We start from the raw sequence: 20933 nt of genomic DNA, 5'->3' as shown, positions 1-20933 counted from the left end.
TTCCAAATATTTGGAGATATAGTATGGTTATTAATTTGTAGTGGAATGCCACCGTGGACTCAGATAATTTACTAGATAAAATTTCTCTCTTTCTGTTGAGACTTGTTTCATTGCCCAGCATTTGATCTACCCAGGTGAATGTACAATGTGCCCTTGTAAATAATCTATATTTTGCAGTTGTTAGGTATACTGTTCTATAAGTGTCAGTGAAGTAAAGGTGATTGGTTATGTCATACAGATCTTCTATATATTTACCGATTTCTTGCCTAGTTGTTCTATCAATTGCTGAAGCAGCAGTGTTAAAATCTCCAACTAAAATTGTTGAAATATCTATTTCTCCCTTTATTCTGTCAAATTTTATTTCAGATATTTTAAGTTCTGTTATTGGGTGCAAATACACTTATGAATTCTATGTGTTCCTGATTAATTGATCCTTATATTATTATTACCCTTTATCTCAGGTAATACTCATTGTCTTTAACTCCACTTTGTCTAGTATTAATATAGCCCTTCCCATTCTCTTATGCTTACTCCTTGCATGGTATGTCATTTTGCATCCTCTTACTATCAAACATCTGTATCTTTATATTTAAACTGAATCTCTTATAGACAGAAAAGGTCTTTTTTATCTATTCTGATAATCTCTACCTTTTAATTGGAATGTTTAGCCCATTTACATTGAATGTAATTTTTTAAACGGTTGGAACCTAGGTCTATCCTTTCACTATCTATCCCACTTATTTTTGTTCATGTGTTCCCCTTTCCTGTCTTGGTTAATCAAATATTTTTTAAGAATTCCATTTTCATTTATCTGCTATATTTTTGGCTATACCTCTTTGCAGCGTTATTTTAGTGGTTGTTCTAGAGATTATAATATATATATCCTTAACTTTTCACTGTCTGCTTAGAGTTAATATTGTACATAAATGTAAGAACCTTTCTACTACATAAATTTGTTCCCCCTCTACCCCATCCTTTATGCTGTAGTTGCCATATATATTACATCTACATATGTTATGAACCCTATAATACACTTTCAACATTTTTACTTTAAAAAGTCACATGTGTTATAAGGAAATTAAGAGAAAGTATTAATATTTACCCACATATTTACCATTTCTGGTATTCTTCAAGTCAAGGTTTCTCTCTACTGTCATATTTATTCAGATTGAAAGCATTTATTGGCATTTCTTTTAGTGCAGATCTGTTGATGAATTCTCTTAGCTTTCATCTATCTCAAAATATACTTATTTCACCTTCATTCTTTAAGGATATGTTCCCTGGATATAGAGTTCTGGGTTGAAAGTTTTTTCCCTTTCAGCACTTTAAAGATGTTGTTTTGCTGTCTCCTGGCTTCCACTGTTTCTAATGAGAATTTAGTGAAAATTCTTGTTAATGTTCTTCTATATGTAATGCTTAATTTTACTCTGACTGGTTTCTTTTTCCTTGCTAAAATTTCCTATTTTATAAATTCATTATTATTCCCTTCGACCATGTATTTTTTATTTTTACATTTTACACTTTACATTTATATTTTTACATTACACACTTGATTATGTATATAGGTCATAATAAACACAACAGCCAAAGTGTTATTTAAGTAGTAGGGTTGATACATATCATTCATTCATGTATTGATATATTCAACCAGCATCTACTATGTACCTACTGTGTCAGACATTGTCCTAATTCCTAAGAATTTAGAAACAAACTAGAAATGGTCTCCAGAGTGGTAAGGAGAGGCAGGGGATAATATGATATGACTGAGGTGGTGGTAAGGTGTATACAGAGTATGGCAGGCGCAGCAGGTGAGAAGATCTATTAGGAAAGGTCAGAAAAGTCCTCACAGAGAAGGTGACCCTTGCATTGGTGTAGAGGAGCTTAAAGAACATCAGCGGAAGGTGTCCAGTGGGCAGATGGGCATTAGGATTTGGAGAACAGAAGAGAATTCGGCCCTGGAGATCCAGGTTTGGTGGTCTTTAGATTTGAGTTGGTTTGTGAAGCTGAGGGGATGGCTGAGATCCCCCAGGTGGCCCTACAGGTTGCCTAAGAAGATGAGGGTGAAAGAGAACTGGTCTGAGCCTTAGTCAACAAAGGAGACCTGGGCAGGACATGTTAGAACTGAGGGCCAATCTCCAAGCCTGAGACACCCAGAGTAAGCTTATCTTAATACTTTAAGAATACAGACTCTGGATCACACAAATCTGCTTTCTAACACCAGCTAGAAAGCAGTGTAGCCTTAAAGAGATTGCTTAAAATCTATTTGGCTCAGTTTCTGTAACAAGAGAATGGGAGTAATAATAGTACATGCCTCAGGGTCATTGTAAGAATAAGATGAGATACTATTTATAAAACAGTGCCTGGCACATATCAAACAATCATCAAATAGTAGCTTTTGTTATCAGTTCATTTTTTTTTAATAAATTCTTTAATTATTTATTTATTTTTGGCTGCGTTGGGTCTTCGTTGCTGCGCACGGGCTTTTGGCTGCGTTGGGTCTTCGTTGCTGCTGCACGGGCAGGAAGTGGGGGCTACTCTTCGTTGCGGTGCGCGGGCTTCTCATTGTGGTGGCTTCTCTTGTTGCAGAGCACGGGCTCTAGGCATGAGGCCTTCAGCAGTTGTGGCACGTGGGCTCTAGAGCACAGGCTCAGTAGTTGTGGCACACGGGCTTAGTTGCTCCGCGGCATGTGGGATCTTCCCAGACCAGGGCTCGAACCTGTGTCCCCTGCATTGGCAGGCGGATTCTTAACCACTGCACCACCAGGGAAGCCCCTCAGCTCATTATTAAGATGGATATGAAAGACTAGGGAACATATTTTAATCCCTTAACCACCAGACTGGAACACAGATGTATTCATGTATTTAAGAAATATTTTTGAGCACCTCTTATATGCCAGACATGGTTTTTTGGTTTTACTGGGAAAAACAGTATCTGTGACCTTAAGATCTAAACCTGACATTAAGAACTCAAGGAATCTGTAATTGAATGGGGGAAAATTCATATTTATTTTTACTCAAGCAACTAAAATATAGCATATCCTTCAATTATGAATGTGGACAGCAAGCCACAGTACTATTAGCAGTACATGTTACTTCATCACCAACAAAAATAAATATTTCTATATCCCATTATAGTTATTGCAGATATCTAGAAATATTTACTAAAAATAGCATTACCTCAAAATTAGACACTTGGTAGACCAGTTTTAGATACTGTTATATTATATGTTAATGAAGAAGCACATATATCACTGTAAAAATATAATTATGAGCATGCTTTATGTCCTTAAGCATATTTATAATAGCTGCTTTAAAAATATTGTCTGTGAATTATAGTATCAGGGTCAGTTTCCTTTGAATGTTTTTTTTTTCTTGAGTGTCACCACATTTTCTTGTTTCGTCTAGTAATTAAGCATCATATCCTGGACATTGTCAATAATGTGTTCTAGTGGCTCTGGCTTCTTGCTTTCTGTTATATTTCTCCAAAGAGGTGTTATTGTTGCTGCTGCTGCTTTAGCAGCCAGTTAACTTAGCTAAACTCAGACTCCAAACTCTGTCTCCCCTGTGTTGAGCGTCATCTGAAATCTCTGCTCAGTTATTTTCTTGGAGTCTACCCTGTACATACACATCCCAGTGTCACCAGAGATTTGGGTAGAGTTTATATGCCAAATTTGGGTTCTGTGCCTGTGGTTCTTTCCTGTCCAGGATTTTCCTTCTCACTTTCCCTCCACTGTGGTCACCCTGAACTGTGTCCTCTGGGTCTCTGAAGTTTTAGCCACCCAGCATGACATCCTCTGCAGCCTGCCCTCACATGTAAACAAATATGCAAGCGGGAATATCAAATTCTACCAATTATTTAAGGAAGAAATAATGTCAATATTACACAAACTCTTCCATAGACGTGAGGAGGAAAGAATACTTCCAACTCATTCAACGAGGCCAGCACTAGCTTTATATCAAAACCATTCAAAGACATCATATAAAAGAAAATTACAGACTGATGTGTTTCATCAACATACACGCAAAAATTCTAGACAAAATTTTAGCAAATGGAGTTCAACAAGATACAAAAATGATAACATATTATGACTAAGTAGTCTATAATGAGAATACAAGTTTAAACATTTGAAATTTTATCAACGTAACTCAGCATATTAACAAATAAAAATAAAAACAATATGACATATCTCTTAGTCTATTCAGGCTGGTATAACAAAATACCACAGACTGTGTGGCTTATAAACAACAGAAATTTCTCACAGTTCTGGAGGCTGGAAGTCCAAGATCAAGGTGCCAACATGGTTGCATCCTGGTGAGGGCTCCCTTCCTAGTTAATAGCCAGCAACTTCTTGCTAGGTCCTCACATGCTAAAGGAGCAAGGCATCTCTGGAGCCTGTTTTATAAGGGCATTGATCCCATTGGGACCTAAATACTTCCCAAAGGCCCCACCTCCTAATACCATCACCTTTGGGAGTTAAGATTTCAACATACGATTTTGGGGGGGGGGCAGGGGGGATACATTCCGACTATAGCAATATTCTCAATAGATGCAGAAAGAGCATTTGACAGAATCCAACATCCATTCATGATAAAAAAAAAAAAACTCCCAGAAAACTAGGAATAGAAGGAAACTTCCTCAACCTGATAAATGACATCTATAAAAAACCTACAGCTAACCTCATCCTTAGTGGTGAAAGACTGAGTGCTTTCCCCCTAAAATCAGAATGAAGACAGGGATGTCCACTCTTACACTTTCTATTCAACATTGTATTGGAGGTTCAAGCCTGGGAAATTAGGCAAGGAAAAGAAGTAAACAGCATCCAGACTGGAAAGGAAGAAGTAAACTGTCTTTGTTCACAGATGACAAGATTATCTATTTAGAAAATGCAATGGAATCTATAGAAAAGTTACTAGAACTAATATGTGAGTTCAGCAGGCTGCAGGATATAAGATCAATATACAAAAATCAATTGTATTCCTATATGCTAGCAATGATCAATCAGAAATTAAAAATTTTAAAAACAATACCACTCACAATAGCATCAAAAATGTGCAATACTTAGGAGCAAATCTGACAAAAAATATGAAAGAACAGTGCATTGAAAAATACCAAATATTGGTGAGAGAAATTAAAGACCAAAATAAATGGAGAGAGACCTAGTTTATGGCTCAAAGAACTCAGTATTGGTGAAAAGATGTCAATTCTCTCCAAATTGATCTACAGAATTTAAACCAGTCCCAATCAAAATCCCCAAATCCCATTTTTGGGAATGCAAGAAAACCTAGACTAGTTAAAACAACACTGAAAAGAACAAAGTTATAGAACTTACACTATCTGATTCCAAAGATTATTACAAAACTACACTAATCAAAACTTCATGTTATTGGTATAAAGATAGAAAATACATCAATAGAACAGTATAGACAGCCCTGAATCCACAAATTTCTGGAAAACTGATCTTTGATATAGGCAAAAAATTACAGTAGAGATAGTCTTTTCAACAAATGATGATGAAATAATTGGATATCCACATGCACAAAAATGAACTTTGACCCATATCTCACAAAACACACAAAAATTGACTCAAAATGGATCAGAAACCTAAGTAAATATAAAACCTAGAACCATACAACTTTTAAAAGAAAACAAGATCTTTGTGACCCTGGGTTAGACAAAGATGTCTTAGATATGACACCAAAAGCACAATTCATAAAAGAGCAGATTGATAAACTTAACTTCATCAAAATTTAGAATTTGTGCTCTTCAAAGGACAAGCTACAGACTGGGAGAAAATGTTTGCAAAGCATATACCTGACAGAAGACTTGTATTCCGAATATATAAAGAACGTTTGCAACTTAATAAGAAGACAAACAACCTGATAATAATACTGTAAAATGGGCAAAAGGTTTAAGTAGACACTTCACCAAAGAAGAGTAACAGATGGCTGACATCAATATCACTAGTCAGGGAAGTTCAGATTAAAATCATAATGAGATTACACTACATACCTATCAGCATGGCTAAAATTAAGACTGGCCATACCAAGTATTGACAAGGATAGGAAACAACTGGAGCTCTCCTACACTGTTGGTGGGAATGTAAAATGGTACAACCATTTTGGAAAACGATTTCATGGTTTTTTTTGAAAGTTAAACATACCTCTACTATATTATCTAGCCATACCACTCCTTGGTATTTACCCAAGGTAAAAGGAAACAACTGGAGCTCTCCTACACTGTTGGTGGGAATGTAAAATGGTACAACCATTTTGGAAAACGATTTCGTAGTTTTTTTGAAAGTTAAACATACCTCTACTATATTATCTAGCCATACCACTCCTTGGTATTTACCCAAGGTAAAAGGAAATGTATGTCCATATAAAGGTTTGTACACAAATGTTCATAGAAGCTTTATTTATAGTTGCCCCAAACTGGAAACTACCCAAATGTCCATCAACCAATGAATGGATAAACCCATTATGGTACATTAATGCAATGGAATATTATTCAGCAATAGAAAGGAGTGAATTGTTGATACATGCAACAATATGGATAAATCTCAAAATAATTTTGTTGGGTAAAAGGAGCCAGATACAAAAGTACACTTATTATATGATTCCATTTACATAAAACTCTAGAAAATGCAAACTACCCTATAGTGACAGAAAGCAGATCAGTGGTTGCTTGAGGACAAGAGGAAGAAGAAATGACAAGAGAAAAGGACTACAAAGGGACACAAGGAAACTTTGAGAGTAATGGATATCTTTAATTGCCTTGATTGTGGTGATGGTTTCATGAACATATATATATATGTATATATATATATATGTCAAACCTTATCAGATAGTACAGCTTAAACATGTCCAGGTTATTGTTTGCCAAATATACCTCAAAAGAGCTATTTTTTAAAAAAATACACCTACAAGTAAATAATAAAAAGACAAACAACCCATAAATGTGGGCAAGCTATTTGAACAGACACATAAAAACATCACACGCAACATGATTAGTCATCAGGGAGATAATTAAAATCACAATGAGTTACCACTTCACACCCACTTAAATGGCTAAAAATAAAGGCTTACAACCCCAAATACAGAGGAGGATTGGAAAGAAAAGGAACTCTCATACATATCTGTGGGAACATAAATTGTACAACCACTTCGGAGAATATTCTGGCAGTTTCTTATAAAACAACTCTACTATGATGTGGCAATTCCCTTTCTAGGTAGTTACCCAACTAAATGAAAGCATATGTCTACACAGACTTGTACACGAATGTTCACAGTAGCTTTATTTATAATACTCCAAAATGAAAAGAGACCAGGTCATAAACTGGTGAATGAATAAAAACCAACTCGAATATATCCAGATAATGGAATACTATTCAGTTATTAAAGGAAAGAAGCAACACATTAAACAACATAGATAAATCTCAAAATCATCATACTGAATGAAAGAAACCAGACACAAAATAGTACATACCACATGATTCCATCCATATGAAGTTCTCAAATAGGTGAAAGTAATCTAAGATGGAAAAAATTTAGAACAGCGGTTGCCTCTGTGTGGAATTGTGGTGGGAGCTGACTGGGAATGGGCACAAAGGGAATTTCTGGGGTGTTGATAATGTTCAGTATCCTGACAAGAGCTTGGCGTATGCATTTGTCAAAACTCACTGCATGGGGCACTTAAGACTTGCGCATTTCACTGTATGTAAATTTTACCTCCAAAACCAAAAAAAAAAACAGTAAACAGGTATTGATCTCTAGGTAATGCTATGCGTGCTGAGGTGTTAAGGAGTGAAGTGTGCTTGTATGTCTGCAACTTCCTGATACTTTGAAATGGATCAGTTAAATAAGGATGACCATGCAATCAAGGCTTGGCGCCTCCGGAAGCAAAAGACACGCCCATTGGCCTTCCACCAATAGGAAGGCCTCCCTGCAAGGCTGCGGAGTCGGAGGAGCAAACTTGGAGATGCAGAGCCCATGGTGGCACATAGGTCAATCTGTCTTTACAGGTGGGTTTCTACTGTGATTGCTTCCGGAGGCGCCAAGCCTTGGGACCTCACGCCCTCAGTGCGCGTGGCTACTGCTGCTTCCGTAGCAAAGCGCCTCCTCACGTGCTCTTCTGATCCAACCACTTTCTGTGTAAGGAGACGTCTAGATCTTTCTCCCTCATCTTCCTCGGGCTTCCGGGAGCACCCGGAAAACCACGTGGCGTTCGCACAGAGTGCCTGGAACAGTCGGCTGCACAGTTCCTGGCTGCAGTGCTGAGACGAGCTCTTCAGCCCCTTCTGAGCGGGACTCCGGCGTCATCCACAGAGTCAGAGAAAGTCAGGAGACAGGCGGGGGCTTTGCCGGGGGCTGGACTCCGCAGGTACCGGGGGCGCTGGGAAGGAGTGGGGGTGGGGGGAGGGGTACGGGCTGCTCGATGGGGAGTGGGGGAGGGGCGGCAGAGGGCAGCGGGCTGAAGGGGGGCTGGGGGAAGGGTCCCCCAGTGTGCGGGTCCGAGGGGAGGACCGCTGGCTGCCGGGGTGGCTGGTGGGGTCGTTCTGGAGTTGGGGTGCAGAGGGTGGGGTAATGGCTAAGCGTGGGGGGGCCCGGAGCAGAGGGCTTCTTGCTGGGCGGGTGGGGCCGGCTTTGGGGGCCAGAGGAGAGGACGACTGGCTGTGGGGGTGGGGAGGACGCGACGGGCGGGCCACTCCCCCTCCTCGGGCCGAGACACAAGGCGAGGGCTAACGGCTGCTGTGTGTGGCGGGAGGAAGGCGGAGCTACTCCTGGCGGGGGCGCGGGTCAGTGGGGAGGACTCCCGGGCGCGGGTGCGGTAGGCATTGGGGGAGCTCCCGCCGGGGCGGGGGGTGGGGTGGGGGAGGATGCTCGTGGCAGGAAGGGGGCTCCGGCTCCCGGGTGGGCGAGGGCAAGACGGGTGGGCTCTGCGTCTGGGGTGCGAGAGGCGAGAGCCCCTGGCTCTGAGGGTGCTCGGGGGAGGACTCCCCGGTGTGGGGAGGTGAGAGAGGCAGTCTGACCTCTACGCATGGGGGGGCGCCCGGCTTTCGGGGCCCAGAGACGAGTGCCACCAGCTGGGGGGTGGGGGAGGGTTTATGGGGGGATGTGGTCGGGGAGGGTGCAGGGAGGAGCTGCCTGGCCACGAGGGGCGTAAGTGATGCTGAGAGGGGAGGCGCTGGGGCTGCTGTGATCCGGTGGAGGCTGTTGGCCATGGCAGATGGATTTGTGGGGGTCCAGGGAGGGGCTCTGGCCCCCTGCATGAGGCATCGAGAAGCTCCAGGTCGCACTGGAGGCCATAGGGCACGATGACCACTTGCAGTACTTCCTGACATCCGGATCTCAGAGAGGCTGGGGAGCGGTATACAAAAAGTTTCGCTCACTTCTGTAAAGAAATGAGTCACAAATCTTAAAGTCCACACTTCAGCGACAGCTTAAACTTAAATCAGTATCTCTTAAAGAAAATAAAAATAGCTTTCATAACCAATATTCCATAAAGGGAGTCTTAAGTGTCCTTCCCCTAATAAGGAACATGTACTGATTACATCCAAAACCTCAGCCCCAAGGACATGAGGAGGAAAGGAGACGCTAAGGGACAACTGGAAGCATAGGAGGAATTTCCCTGGGTGACTGAATGGTGGTTCAAGAATTCCTCAGGGTGTGGGTGGCCTTTGCCAAAAACAGTATTTCCTCAGCCAAGTCTGAAAATGCCAGACCTAGTTAGCCTCCAAAAGATTTCACTTTGAGCATGTTTGTTCACTTTGCAAATTAAGTATTGAGGTTCTATGGCCACAGGTATTTGGGCCCTTGAAGCTAATAGGTAGCCAGCCCAGACAGCTTCTAGGCCCTGGACAGGCTAGTCAAAGAACTAAAATCTTAAACGCACCAACACCATTAGCTGTCCATTCTCTGCAGTGACAGCTTCAGTGCCCTATCCCTGCATGGGTTGCAATGTCAAATCAGGGAGTCTCCTCTAGGTTGCTGCCAAGGTCAATGCTCACTCCAGAAGCCTTCTGGGAGCAGTGTCTTTGTTGCCACTAACAACAGACTAGGGACATATCTAACTAACTAACCTGGAGAATACTAGAGGCTAATTTGAAAAGAAGTCATGGGAATTCTTGAAATTTAAAAATTCTGTTGCCTGAATTAAGAAAATATTCTGGTTCCCTGGTGGCTCAGTGGTTAAGAGTACGCCTCCCAATGCAGGGGACACGGGTTCAATCCCTGGTCCAGGAAGATCCCACATGCCGCGGAGCAACTAAGCCCGTGTGCCATAACTACTGAGCCTGCGTACTCTAGGGTCTGCACACCGCAACTACTGAGGCCTGCATGCTCTAGGGCCCGCGTGCCATAACTACTGAGCCTGCGTGTTGCAACTACTGAAGCCTGAGCGCCTAGAGCCCGCGCTCCACAACAAGAGAAGCCACTGCAACGAGAAGCCCTCGCACCGCAAGGAAGAGTAGCGCCCTCTAGTGGCAACTAGAGAAAGTCCAGCGCAGCAATGAAGACCCAGTGCAGCCAAAAATAAAATAAAATAAAATAAAATATTCCGATAGAAGGAATGACACCGTTGATGACTAAATTAGATAGCTGAAAGTTAACACTGAGTAACTCTCCCAGGAAGACAAAGAAGTGGAAACCGTGAGGAAAAGAGCACTAACAGGATTTCCCAAAAGAGAAACAAAGGAAAAAAGGAATGCAACTTCTTCCTTTGGGATGTGGAGGGCTCCGTGTACTGGGTGTCTCCGCTCCTCCCGCCTCCACGCCTCTCCAGACGCAATGCTCCATCGGATCTTGTCTTCCTCCCTGAGTGTTCTCAATGGGAAAAAGCCGTTCCAGAGCGTTATAACCTGGCTGAATCCATCGCCGCCCGGAGCAACTCCCCAGAGCTGCCTCGGCAAGCCCACTTTAACTCTGGTTGGGACATCCGGACGGGTTGTGAGCCGCCCCCGTTTGGACGGTATGTGTACCGCGCACACGTATTCCCTGCAGGAATCGAGGAGAAACACCTTCTGTTCCCCAGCATCCTGTGGGGAAAGCACTTCCTGAGCCGTTCAGGCTTGTGAGGGGCTGCAACAGGCTTAGCGGCATCCCCATCACTTCTCAGAGCCTTCCTCCCTCGGCCAGTCAAGAGGCCGCGCTGTCTGGACCACTGCCCTCTGCTGGTGGGAGGTCCTAGTGCGGTCACAGACTTGGAATCTAGCCCCCTGTCTCTGTGAGCCTGACAGTTAAAGCTTCTCTCCTCCAGGCTTTTAAGGGTATTTGAAACAGTAAAGACAGTCCGATATACAGGTAATTTTCCTTAAATGCTTAGGAGTGTTTGATTAGTTCTGTGGCCAATGTTTAAAGGTTTGGGGAAAGTTACTTTGTCAAATCCAAAACTAACAAGGGAATATTCATTCAGAGGAATCTTGGCCATTTGTCTTTCTAAAGTTATTATTATTAACTGGTTCCTTTAAAGTTCATAAGATTGATTTAAAGGGCATTAAACAGAGTACAAATAGCAGTGACTATTTCTATGTCTTCCCCCTTTCCCCTGAGCCTTACATACAACCATAGGTGGCCTCTGAGGTGGTCTAGGGCATCTTGATCTCCAGTCAGTCTCTGTCTCCATTTTCCCAGCATCCTGCCATGCATAGTCATCCCATGTCCCCTAGATTTCTTGTGCACCACGGTGATGGCAGATTCATTACAGCTTTAAGATTCTGCCAAAGTGCCACTAATTAATTAAGAATTTATTAATATGGTCCCTCGAATCACTGGCCTCTGACCAAGCCTCTCCCCTAGAGTGCTCGCTTAAAGAATGAGGGCCCTGTAACTCTATTTACTGTTGCCTTCCTTTGTCTACCTCACAAACCACTCACAGGGGAGTAAACATTGATCCAAGTCCTCAGATTCCCCTTTAATTTCTCTTCCCATTCCTCAGTCTCAGGGAGATTCCCAAGGTCAAAATCTTTATGCATTGTTCCTACCCCTGGAGCCTGTGGATCCAAGCATGTTGGCAATTGCCTTTCCAAAGCTCCTACCTCCTCTGTGACCATCTGACATTTAGCACTGACACACTAGGTGTGTATGGAAGTTGTGGCTGACACTTGAACAGTTAGACTTGGTCCTGTATGAGTTTTCTATGGCTGCTCTAATGAATTACCACAAACTGGGTGGTATAAAACAACAGAAATTTATTCTATCACAGTTCTGGAGGCCAGAAATTCAAAATTATTATCACTGAGCTGAATCCAAGGTTGACAGGGCTGAGCTACCTCTGGAGGCTCTAGAGTAGAATTCTTCTTTGCCTCTTCCAGCTTCTGTTGGCTGCCAGCATTCCTTGCCTTGTGTCTGCATCACTTCAAGGTCCGCCTTCAAGGTCAGCATCTTCCAATCTCTTTGTGCTCCTTCACAACACCTTCTCCTCCTCTGTATGTATATGTGTGTGTGTGTGTGTGTGTGAGAGAGAGAGAGAGAGAGAGAGAAAGATATCTCCTCTGCTTCTGTCTTATAAGGACAGTTGTGATTGGATTTAAGGCCCATCTTGATAACCCAGGATAAGCTCCCCATCTCAAAATCCTCCCTTCCCCTGATATCTTCTGTTGGAAAGTTCCTGCAGATAATTGTGTAATAAATCCACACAGTAAAACAAAGTCTTGGCTTTCTGGTTGAAAAATTATTCTTGACCTTTATATACCCGTCCCCCAACCTGGGAGCTAATAGCTCCTGGCCCCAGGTTTGAAAGGAAAGGGTGATTCTTACAGCCATCAGTCACTGACAGTCCTCCATAGGAATAGTCTTAAGATTCTCATATGCTTCATAGTGTCACACTTGCAAGACAAACAAGCTTCTCTCTTATTAATATAGACTTTGTCTCATGACATAATATCAATGTCATAACATGCCGTTCTTGACATAAATTATGCAGGGGTAAGGATGGAGAAGAATAGAGCACATGAAGGGGATGCAGAGTCACACTCTGTCATCTTCAGCTCCGTGTGTAATATTGTGTCCAAAGTTTGCATGTGTACACACCAAACGATAACAGTGTTTACCTTTGAGGAAGAGGGCGAGGTTCAGGAAGGGGGTCAAAGATGGACTTTTGCTTTTTACTCAATTGTATCACCTAATATTGTAAGCACTGAATAAATGTTTTGTCCAAGTAAAAAAATAAAAGATAAATATATGTGACTTACCAATCAAGAGGGAAAACAAGACACAAACAATACTTATAGAATGATCCCATTTAAATAAAATAAACCAAATTATAAACATATATATATATATATATATATGTTTATATGTATGAATGTTAAAGGAATAGGCAGAGCTCTGGAAGGATGTTCACTGAGAGGTTGACAGTGTTCACCTCTGTGGAGGGTAGGGGACAGAGGTGGGAGTGTGACTCTCGGTATTTCTTCTCTATACTTCCCATTGTTTGAATTCTTTACAATGAAAATATAGTCAGGGAGTATGGTGGTTGATTTTATGTGTCAACTTGGCTGGGCTGTACTGCCCAGTTGCTTGGTTAAACATGTCTCTAGATGTTGCTGTGAAGGTATTTTTAGATGTGATTAACATTTGAATCAGTGGACTATAAATAAAGCTGATTATTTTCCATAATCTGAGTGCACTGCATCCAAAGAGTTGAAGGTCTTAAGAGAAAAGACTGAAGTCCCTCCACGAGGAAGAAATTCTGCCTCCAGACTGCGTTCGGACTCAAGCTGTAACATTAACTCTTCCCTGGGTCTCCAGCCTACCTGCCTGCCCTGAAGAAGTCAGGTATCTATATATCTATATCTATATAACTGTTTCAAACACGTACATTGGAGCTGAAAAGGCCTGGCTTGGAATTCCAGCTTCACCGCTTCTAACTGTGTCCTTAACCAATTCAATTCAACTTTATAGATTTCCACTTACTCATTGGTATAAACAAGGGAAATAATGGAAATAATCATTTGCATTACTCTGAAAATCAAACGATACTGTGCCTGGTACATTGAGCATTATCACAACTCAGCAAATGCCATTTATTGTGATTAAAAATGTTTTTCATTTTATGCTAAGAAAGCAGTAGGAAGCAATTGAAGGGTTTTGAGCATGGAAGTAACATAATATGATTTGTTTTTTAAAAATAATTCTGGCTGCTATATGAGGAACGCATAAGAAGGAGGCAAAGTGGATACAAGATCAATTTAGGAGGCTGTTGGACTAATATAGGGGATATATGGTCTTAATTTGGACTACATGGTGGTAGAAGAGATGAGAACAGGTGGTAAAATTTGAGAAACATTGAAGGGGTCATGATTTTATTGATTTGACTTCTGCTTATGGGTATGACAGGGTAGTTTTTGGCAGACAAATGCTCCTATAGAGAACAACAGGAAAATCCCATTAAAACATGACACATGTCCCCACCACAAAAAATAAATGATAATTATGTGATGTGGGCTTCCCTGGTGGTGCAGTGGTTGAGAATCTGCCTGCCAGTGCAGGAGACACGGGTTCGAGCCCTGGTCTGGGAAGATCCCACATGCCGCGGAGCAACTGGGCCCCGTGAGCCACAACTACTGAGCCTGCGCGACTGGAGCCTGTGCTCCGCAACAAGAGAGGCCGCGACAGTGAGAGGCCCACGCACCGCGATGAGGAGTGGCCCCCGCTTGCTGCAACTAGAGAAAGCCCTCGCACAGAAACGGGGACCCAACACAGCCAAAAAATAAATAAATAAATAAATAAATAAAATTATGTGATGTGACAGACATGTTAGCTAACCCTAAGGTGGTAACACATGGCAACATATAAATGTATGAAGTCAACACACTGTACGCCTTAAACTTACACAGTTATACGTCAATTATATCTCATTTTAAATGAATTTTTAAAATAACAATAATGTAGAATAGTGGCACGAGGGTGGACTAGGGCTGAATATAAGTGAGGAGGGTCGGGGGGCTCTGTACCTAAAGCTTACCTTCATGGTGGATTTGTTACCAAGTCCAAGCTCATACTATTCGGCACATGACAGGCCAATAAATGGAGACACAAGGTGTTGAGGCAAGGAACAGCGACTTTATTCAGAAAGCCAGCAGACTGAGAAGATCGCAGATTCATATCCCAAAGAACCATTTTCCCCAAGGTAGAATTCAGGCTTCTTTTATACTAAAAGGGGAGAGGGTGTGGCTGGTTGTTGCAGACCTCTTGGTGCTGGCCAGACCCCAGAGAGGATGTGATAGTCCCTTGTTCTTGTAGGCGTCCAGGTAGATCAGGTCACGGAGTTCCTGTAAACCTTCAATAAGACAAATGTGATTTTCTGTTCTATAACTTTTTATGTCTATATGAATGAAAGTGTTATGGCTTTAAAGGTTAAGCCTGGGAGGCAGAGCCTTGAGAAAAGACTATTGTATATTTCAGGCTATGGGGCAATGTTCTTTTACTGATTGAAGAGACAAAGGTTCAGAGCCAGCATGACTAAGCACAGAGATTAGAGCTAAAGGAATAGATCGAATATGGAGTTAGGTTTGTTCTCCTCTGTTACAGACTCATGGGCGTTTGGTTTTCTACTATTCCTTGGACTGTTAATGTACACGATACATTATCTTTCTTTTATATATATGCAATATTTAATAATAATAACATTCTAAATAGCAAAAACAATTTTTAAAAATATGACGAAAAAGATCAGTTTAAACCACTGGAGACCTACTGAAGTGATCAGAACTTAAGGGGCCAACGTGCAGGAGAAAGGAGAACCATGGAAAGGTACACTGATATTTTACAGCTTCTTCTCCTCTGGGGACATTTGCCAATTCTAGGGCAGTGAAGGAGGCTGAGAATCCAGGCTTCATCCAGGTAGATGGATATATCTGGGGACCAAAAAACCAGCACAGCTTTCAGTGGTCTCACAGGCCTGGAGACACAAAATTGGAGACTTAAGGAGCCAAGATTGCAATGACAAAGAAGAGGTAGAGGACTGAGTCAGAAGCTAAGGAGCTAAGCAAAAAGCCTTTCTAAGACAGAGAAGAGTTCTGTCTCATGTTAAGAAAAAGAAGTAAAAGGTATTCATTATTAGAAAAGAAGTCAAACTGCTGTTATCTGAAGACAACATTTTCTATGTAGAAAAATCTCATAGAATCTACCAAGAAAAAGCTGCTAGAAGTAATAAGTGAGTTTAACAAGGTTGCAGGATACAGGAGGGAGGGACTTCAAAGGGGTATGAGAAAGCTTTATCAAACTGTACACTTTAAATATGTGCATTTTAATTATACCTGAGTAAAGTCATTTAAATAAAGATTAAGTGAAAAAGGAGATGGCTGACAGATAGGGAGAGACAGAGAAAGGCAATGCCTGAAGGCCCTGAAGAGGTTGGAAAATGACCACAGCGGGGAGTCTGTAATCAGAGTGAGAAGCTTGAATCACTGATTATCAAGGTGGGGGCAGTTACAGGAGATGACAAAGCCTGGAAAGTGACAGCAGAAGTGGGTGGCTGAGGTAGAGGTCACTTTTGTGCCCACTGCATACTCTGTTCTTTTTGCCTGAGCACAACCTCCCTCGCTCTTTGCCTGGCCAACTCCTACTCATCCTTCAGGTCTCAGCATTCATGTCCCTTCACCAAGGGCACCTCAACTGGCACTCCTGCCTCCATCTAACTTAAGTTCCTCTCTAACACACTCTTGTAGCAGTCTTGTAGTACTTGCCTTTCTCAAGCACTTAACATAATGATTACATATGTATTTGTGCAATTCCTCCCGCAATTCAAAGCTCCATGATGGCAGGAACCATGAGTGGTTTCGCTATCCATTGTATCTCTGGCACCTGGGGCAATGCATGGCAGAACATAGCTATATACATAGTATTGAATACATATTTATTAAATATGTAACAGGATGTTAAATGGAATGTTGCCTGTCTCCTCAGGGTTTTAGCCCAAACCTGAGGACAGGAGGTGCTAAGTCCCTGCACGGTCTCCGTTCTCAACAGAAATACATCAAAATGCTTGTTATATAAATCAGCCTCAGATGGCCTCTGTGTATTGGCCCCTCGCTTTTCTATTTCTTCGTTGCAGGCTGAGATTCATTAGCTCAAAATCCCACTGGTGCCAAACTCCAGTTTTTACACATTAAATTATTTTTAAAATAGCCCAAACCAGCAGATTATTAGTCAATTAGGGCCTGCCTGCCTTGTAATTCCCAGGACACCTTACCCCACATCCATTGGCCATTGATAAGACGCCAAGCCACTGCTGCCCTTCAGAATTCTCTGACCTAGAGACTCCCTGCCATGCTGCTGAGTGCCATCACCAAGACATTTAAGCCTCCTCTCTGATTCCCTCTCCCTTAACAGTTACCTTACCCTCCTCTCCTTCTGGGTGGTGTTTCCTTAGCCCACCCATAAGCCTCTGGATGGTCTCATGCTACGGAGCACATGCAACCCAATAAAGCTCGTTGCGTGTGATCAGCTCCCAAATCCCTCAAACAAACCCCCTACGGTGCTGAATTTACTAAAATATGGTAAAGCCACTGCAGCAAGCACCATCCCATCAATGCTATTTAAGAGAAGAGAAAATATTTCGAAGGTAATTTTGAAAGGAAATTTTTAGGAGGAAAGAGTGTTTTGGCTTTTCTCCTACCTTTGCCATGGAAGAAGAGACAGAGTACTCTCTTGCCTCAAATGAAATGTGTCAGTTCAGGTCCTCCAGGAAGCCAAGATGGAGTTAGAAAGTGCAAAAGATTTATTGAGAAAGATAAAGGGGGGTAGGCAGGAAGAGCCTTCAGACCACAGTGAATGTACGACACCTGTGGAAGGAGAGGGAGATAGAAGAAGGGCTGGAAGGGAGCGCCTTAGACGATGGTGCAGCTTTGAGAAAGTCTTGGCCAGCCCACTGGGAGCTCTGGTGCAAAGACGGCCCATTGAGGAGTCCCACATTGAGCAGAAATGATTCTGGTAGCCCTGCTGTGCTAAGTCGTAGACTGGGTGCTGCCTGGGAATAGCATGACCTCTGTGCAAATGCTGCAGTGGATCCTGAAAGCATTGCATCTGGACGCTGTCAGCTGACTGAAGTCCTCTCTTAAAGTGACATCTAAGTGGTGAGCTTCCGTAGCTGCCCCAGTCCACCCCTTGCGCCACACAGATCCACTGTTCCATGGACACATGTTCAGGGAGCAGTTTCTCTGTGGCTCCCACGTGCCTGTCTTCTTGAGTGTCCACTTAGAAGAGAGAAATTGGTGGGACGAAGTACAACGCCATTGATGCAGTTGGTCTTGCAGCTGTGACAGCTACTCGTTACCTCCCTCCTCCACCGCCCATTCTAGGCTTCCCTCACCCTCTGCTATCACCTCTGCAGTCTTGGTCACTCTTCTTCATCCCTGAGGCCTTAGTCCCTGGCATCCATACCCTTCTCAGGGCAGAACTGCTGCACTTGGCCATTCACAGGCACAACTGGGCAAATGAGCACCAAGTCACCTAAGCACATCATCTGTGTTGCGCACACATTGCTGCCTGCCGCAGCTGTCAGAGCAGTTCTGCCTCTTCCTTGATAAGTGTTGCTTACCCCTGCTGAAATGGCGACTCTTCCTGCCTGCTGCTCTCTGGACACAGGGAGCAAAAAAATGCCGGGCAGCAGTCATATCTATAAGCACCACAGGACTCTGGCTGTGTCTCCTGGTGAGAGTGCACTGTCTTTAGGGACCAGAATATCCTCTCCTGCAAAGTCCAGAGCTAAGGAGATGTGACACACAATGTCCACCTGAGTAGGTCACTAGGAAAGATGGAAAGTGGGGCCACTCTGGCTTCCACCCCTTGGCTCCCAGTCCCACGTACTCTTCCTACTGGGGACACAGTGCCACATGGAGGTCTCAGATACAGTGCATATACTGCATTCTGGAGGATGGCGCCCCATCACTGCAGAGTATCGCCTCGAAGCATGTGCTTCAGCTGCACCTTCAGCAGGACATTGTGGCATGCTACAAAGCTAGCAGCTTCTGGGTGATGCAATATGGGATACCAGAGGATCCCACGCTCATGCGCCCACTCAGACACATCCTTCAGTCTGAAGTATATCCCCTGACAGTATACCATCTTGTATGAGATGCCAGGCCTGCATTTTCGGTCCCAGCGGCAACAGGGCTGACCGGCAGCGCCCACCCTCCAGCTCTCTGTGCCTCCGCTCTGTTCCCCACTCACTGAGCTGCCCGTTCTGCCACCACAACGAAACAGGCCCTCTCCTTTGCCAAGGACTTCCTGGCCAGAGGCATTGCCGCCACCATCTCCAAGATGGCTGTGGCCCCGATGGAGTGGGTAAAACTGCTGTGCAGCTGCAGTACACCAGCAAGAAGATTGTAGCCGACAAGCAGTACAAGGGCGTCGTGGACTGCATCGTGCGCATCCCCAAGGAGCAGGGCGTGCTGTTCTTCTGGACGGACAACCTGGGTCATCCACTACTTCCCACTCAAGTCCTCAACTCTGCCTTCAAGGATAAGTATAAGCAGAGCTTCCTGGGGGCCTTGGACAAGCACACGCAGTTCTGGAAGTATTTTGCTGGCAATCTGGCCTCTGGTGGGGTGGCCAGATCCACCTCCCTCTTGCTTCGTCTACCCCCTGGATTTCACCAGAACCCACCTGGCGGCTGACTTCGGGAAATCTGACATCGAGTTCAAAGGATTAGGAGACTGGTGCAGATCACCAGGTCTGATGGCATCCAGGGTCTGTGCCAGGGCTTCAGCGTCTCCGTGCAGAGCATCATCTACCAGGCCACCTACTTTGGCATGTACGACAGCGCCAAAGTCATGCTCCTTGACTCTAAGAACATGACAGCGGTGGCCAGCATGGTCTCCTACCCCTTCAGCACCAAGTGGTGGCGGATGATGATGCAGTCAGGGCACAAAGGAGCCAACATCATGTACAGGGGGGCCCTTAACTGCTAGCAGAAGATCTTCAAAGACGAAAGGGGCAAAGCCTTCTTCAAGGGCGCCTGTCCAGCGTCCTCTGCCTCATGGGCGCTGCCTCCATGCCGGTCCTGTATGATGGCCTGAAGGGGGTCAGCTAGGCCCCACCCCGCTGGGCACACAGACCAAGAGAACCACGTAGAATACTTAACGTTTATGGACCATTGATCTTCGAGAAATTTCACCATGTTTGTGGAGAGGTGGAGGTGGCTCTGGCAAAAGGCTCATTGTGATCACGACCATTGGCACCCTGTGTCCATGTACTGATTAGGGAGGGAGTGGAATCATGATGTCTTCACGGGTCCACAGGTGAGGCAGCTCCGACCAGACCTAGACTTCAGGTGGTCGTAGGACCAACTTCTATTTAAATATTTATTTAAAAAAATCATGTCTCCCATTTGCACTTAAGCATTATTATCTTTGGCACAGCCAAATAGTTGCAATTATGTTCAATGTTGGGCATTCTGCTGCAAAACAATAAAACCAGGACACAGACAAAAGAAAAACAAAAAACACCCCTTGTACCTCCACCCTAACCCATTTTAGGGGTTTAGATCTTCCCTCCCCCTTTTCTTTCAGGGACATCCCTAGGTGTGGCTTGAATGTAATTGCCATCCATTTTCAACTTGTACCCAAAGACCAAGCAAATCCATCCAAAAGCCAAGCTTAGACCTTCTCCTCCTTCTTCATCTGGCTGTATGGGATCATGTGGCCATAGTGTGAGCTGAGGGAGGAGCTCTGGTATGACTGTGATGGGTAACATGAGGGCCTGTGCTACTGCTCACAAACCTTATACCTCTGTCCCTGCCCGGGCTGCATTCCAGATGCACCACTTCCATCCTACAGTGAGTTGCTGATCGGCCATCTGATTTTGACTTGACAGGACCCAGCTCATGATGAGAAGTTCCAGACACAGAGTCAGTTGGTGTCCCATAGTCAAGCATCTGTCTCTTCCAGGGCCCAGAAACACACCAGAGGCTATTTCTAGAAAGACATATAATC

General features: G+C 43.6%; 1 protein-coding gene and 1 pseudogene across 2 annotated transcripts in view; one reads left to right on the top strand and one right to left on the bottom strand.

The window, feature by feature from the left end:
• The window catches only part of LOC130706203 (melanoma-associated antigen 10-like), a 29531-nt gene extending 18444 nt beyond the window's left edge, over positions 1–11087 (bottom strand). The window contains exon 1 of one of the 2 annotated variants that reach the window (XM_057537504.1): positions 10668–11087. In XM_057537504.1, coding sequence (XP_057393487.1) covers positions 10668–10794 — 127 coding nt within the window. In that variant the 5' untranslated portion in view covers positions 10795–11087. The remainder of the gene's footprint in view (positions 1–10667) is intronic. The other variant, XM_057537506.1, reaches the window with a different exon arrangement.
• A 4239-nt stretch (positions 11088–15326) lies between these two features.
• On the top strand, positions 15327–20032 carry LOC103000190 (ADP/ATP translocase 3-like; annotated as a pseudogene).
• Positions 20033–20933: the final 901 nt, after the last annotated feature.

This window comes from Balaenoptera acutorostrata, chromosome X (genome assembly GCF_949987535.1).
Source record: "Balaenoptera acutorostrata chromosome X, mBalAcu1.1, whole genome shotgun sequence".
NCBI classification, from domain to species: Eukaryota; Metazoa; Chordata; class Mammalia; order Artiodactyla; family Balaenopteridae; genus Balaenoptera; species Balaenoptera acutorostrata.
Note: the sequence above shows the minus strand (reverse complement) of the source record. Positions and strands in the feature narration are given on the sequence as shown.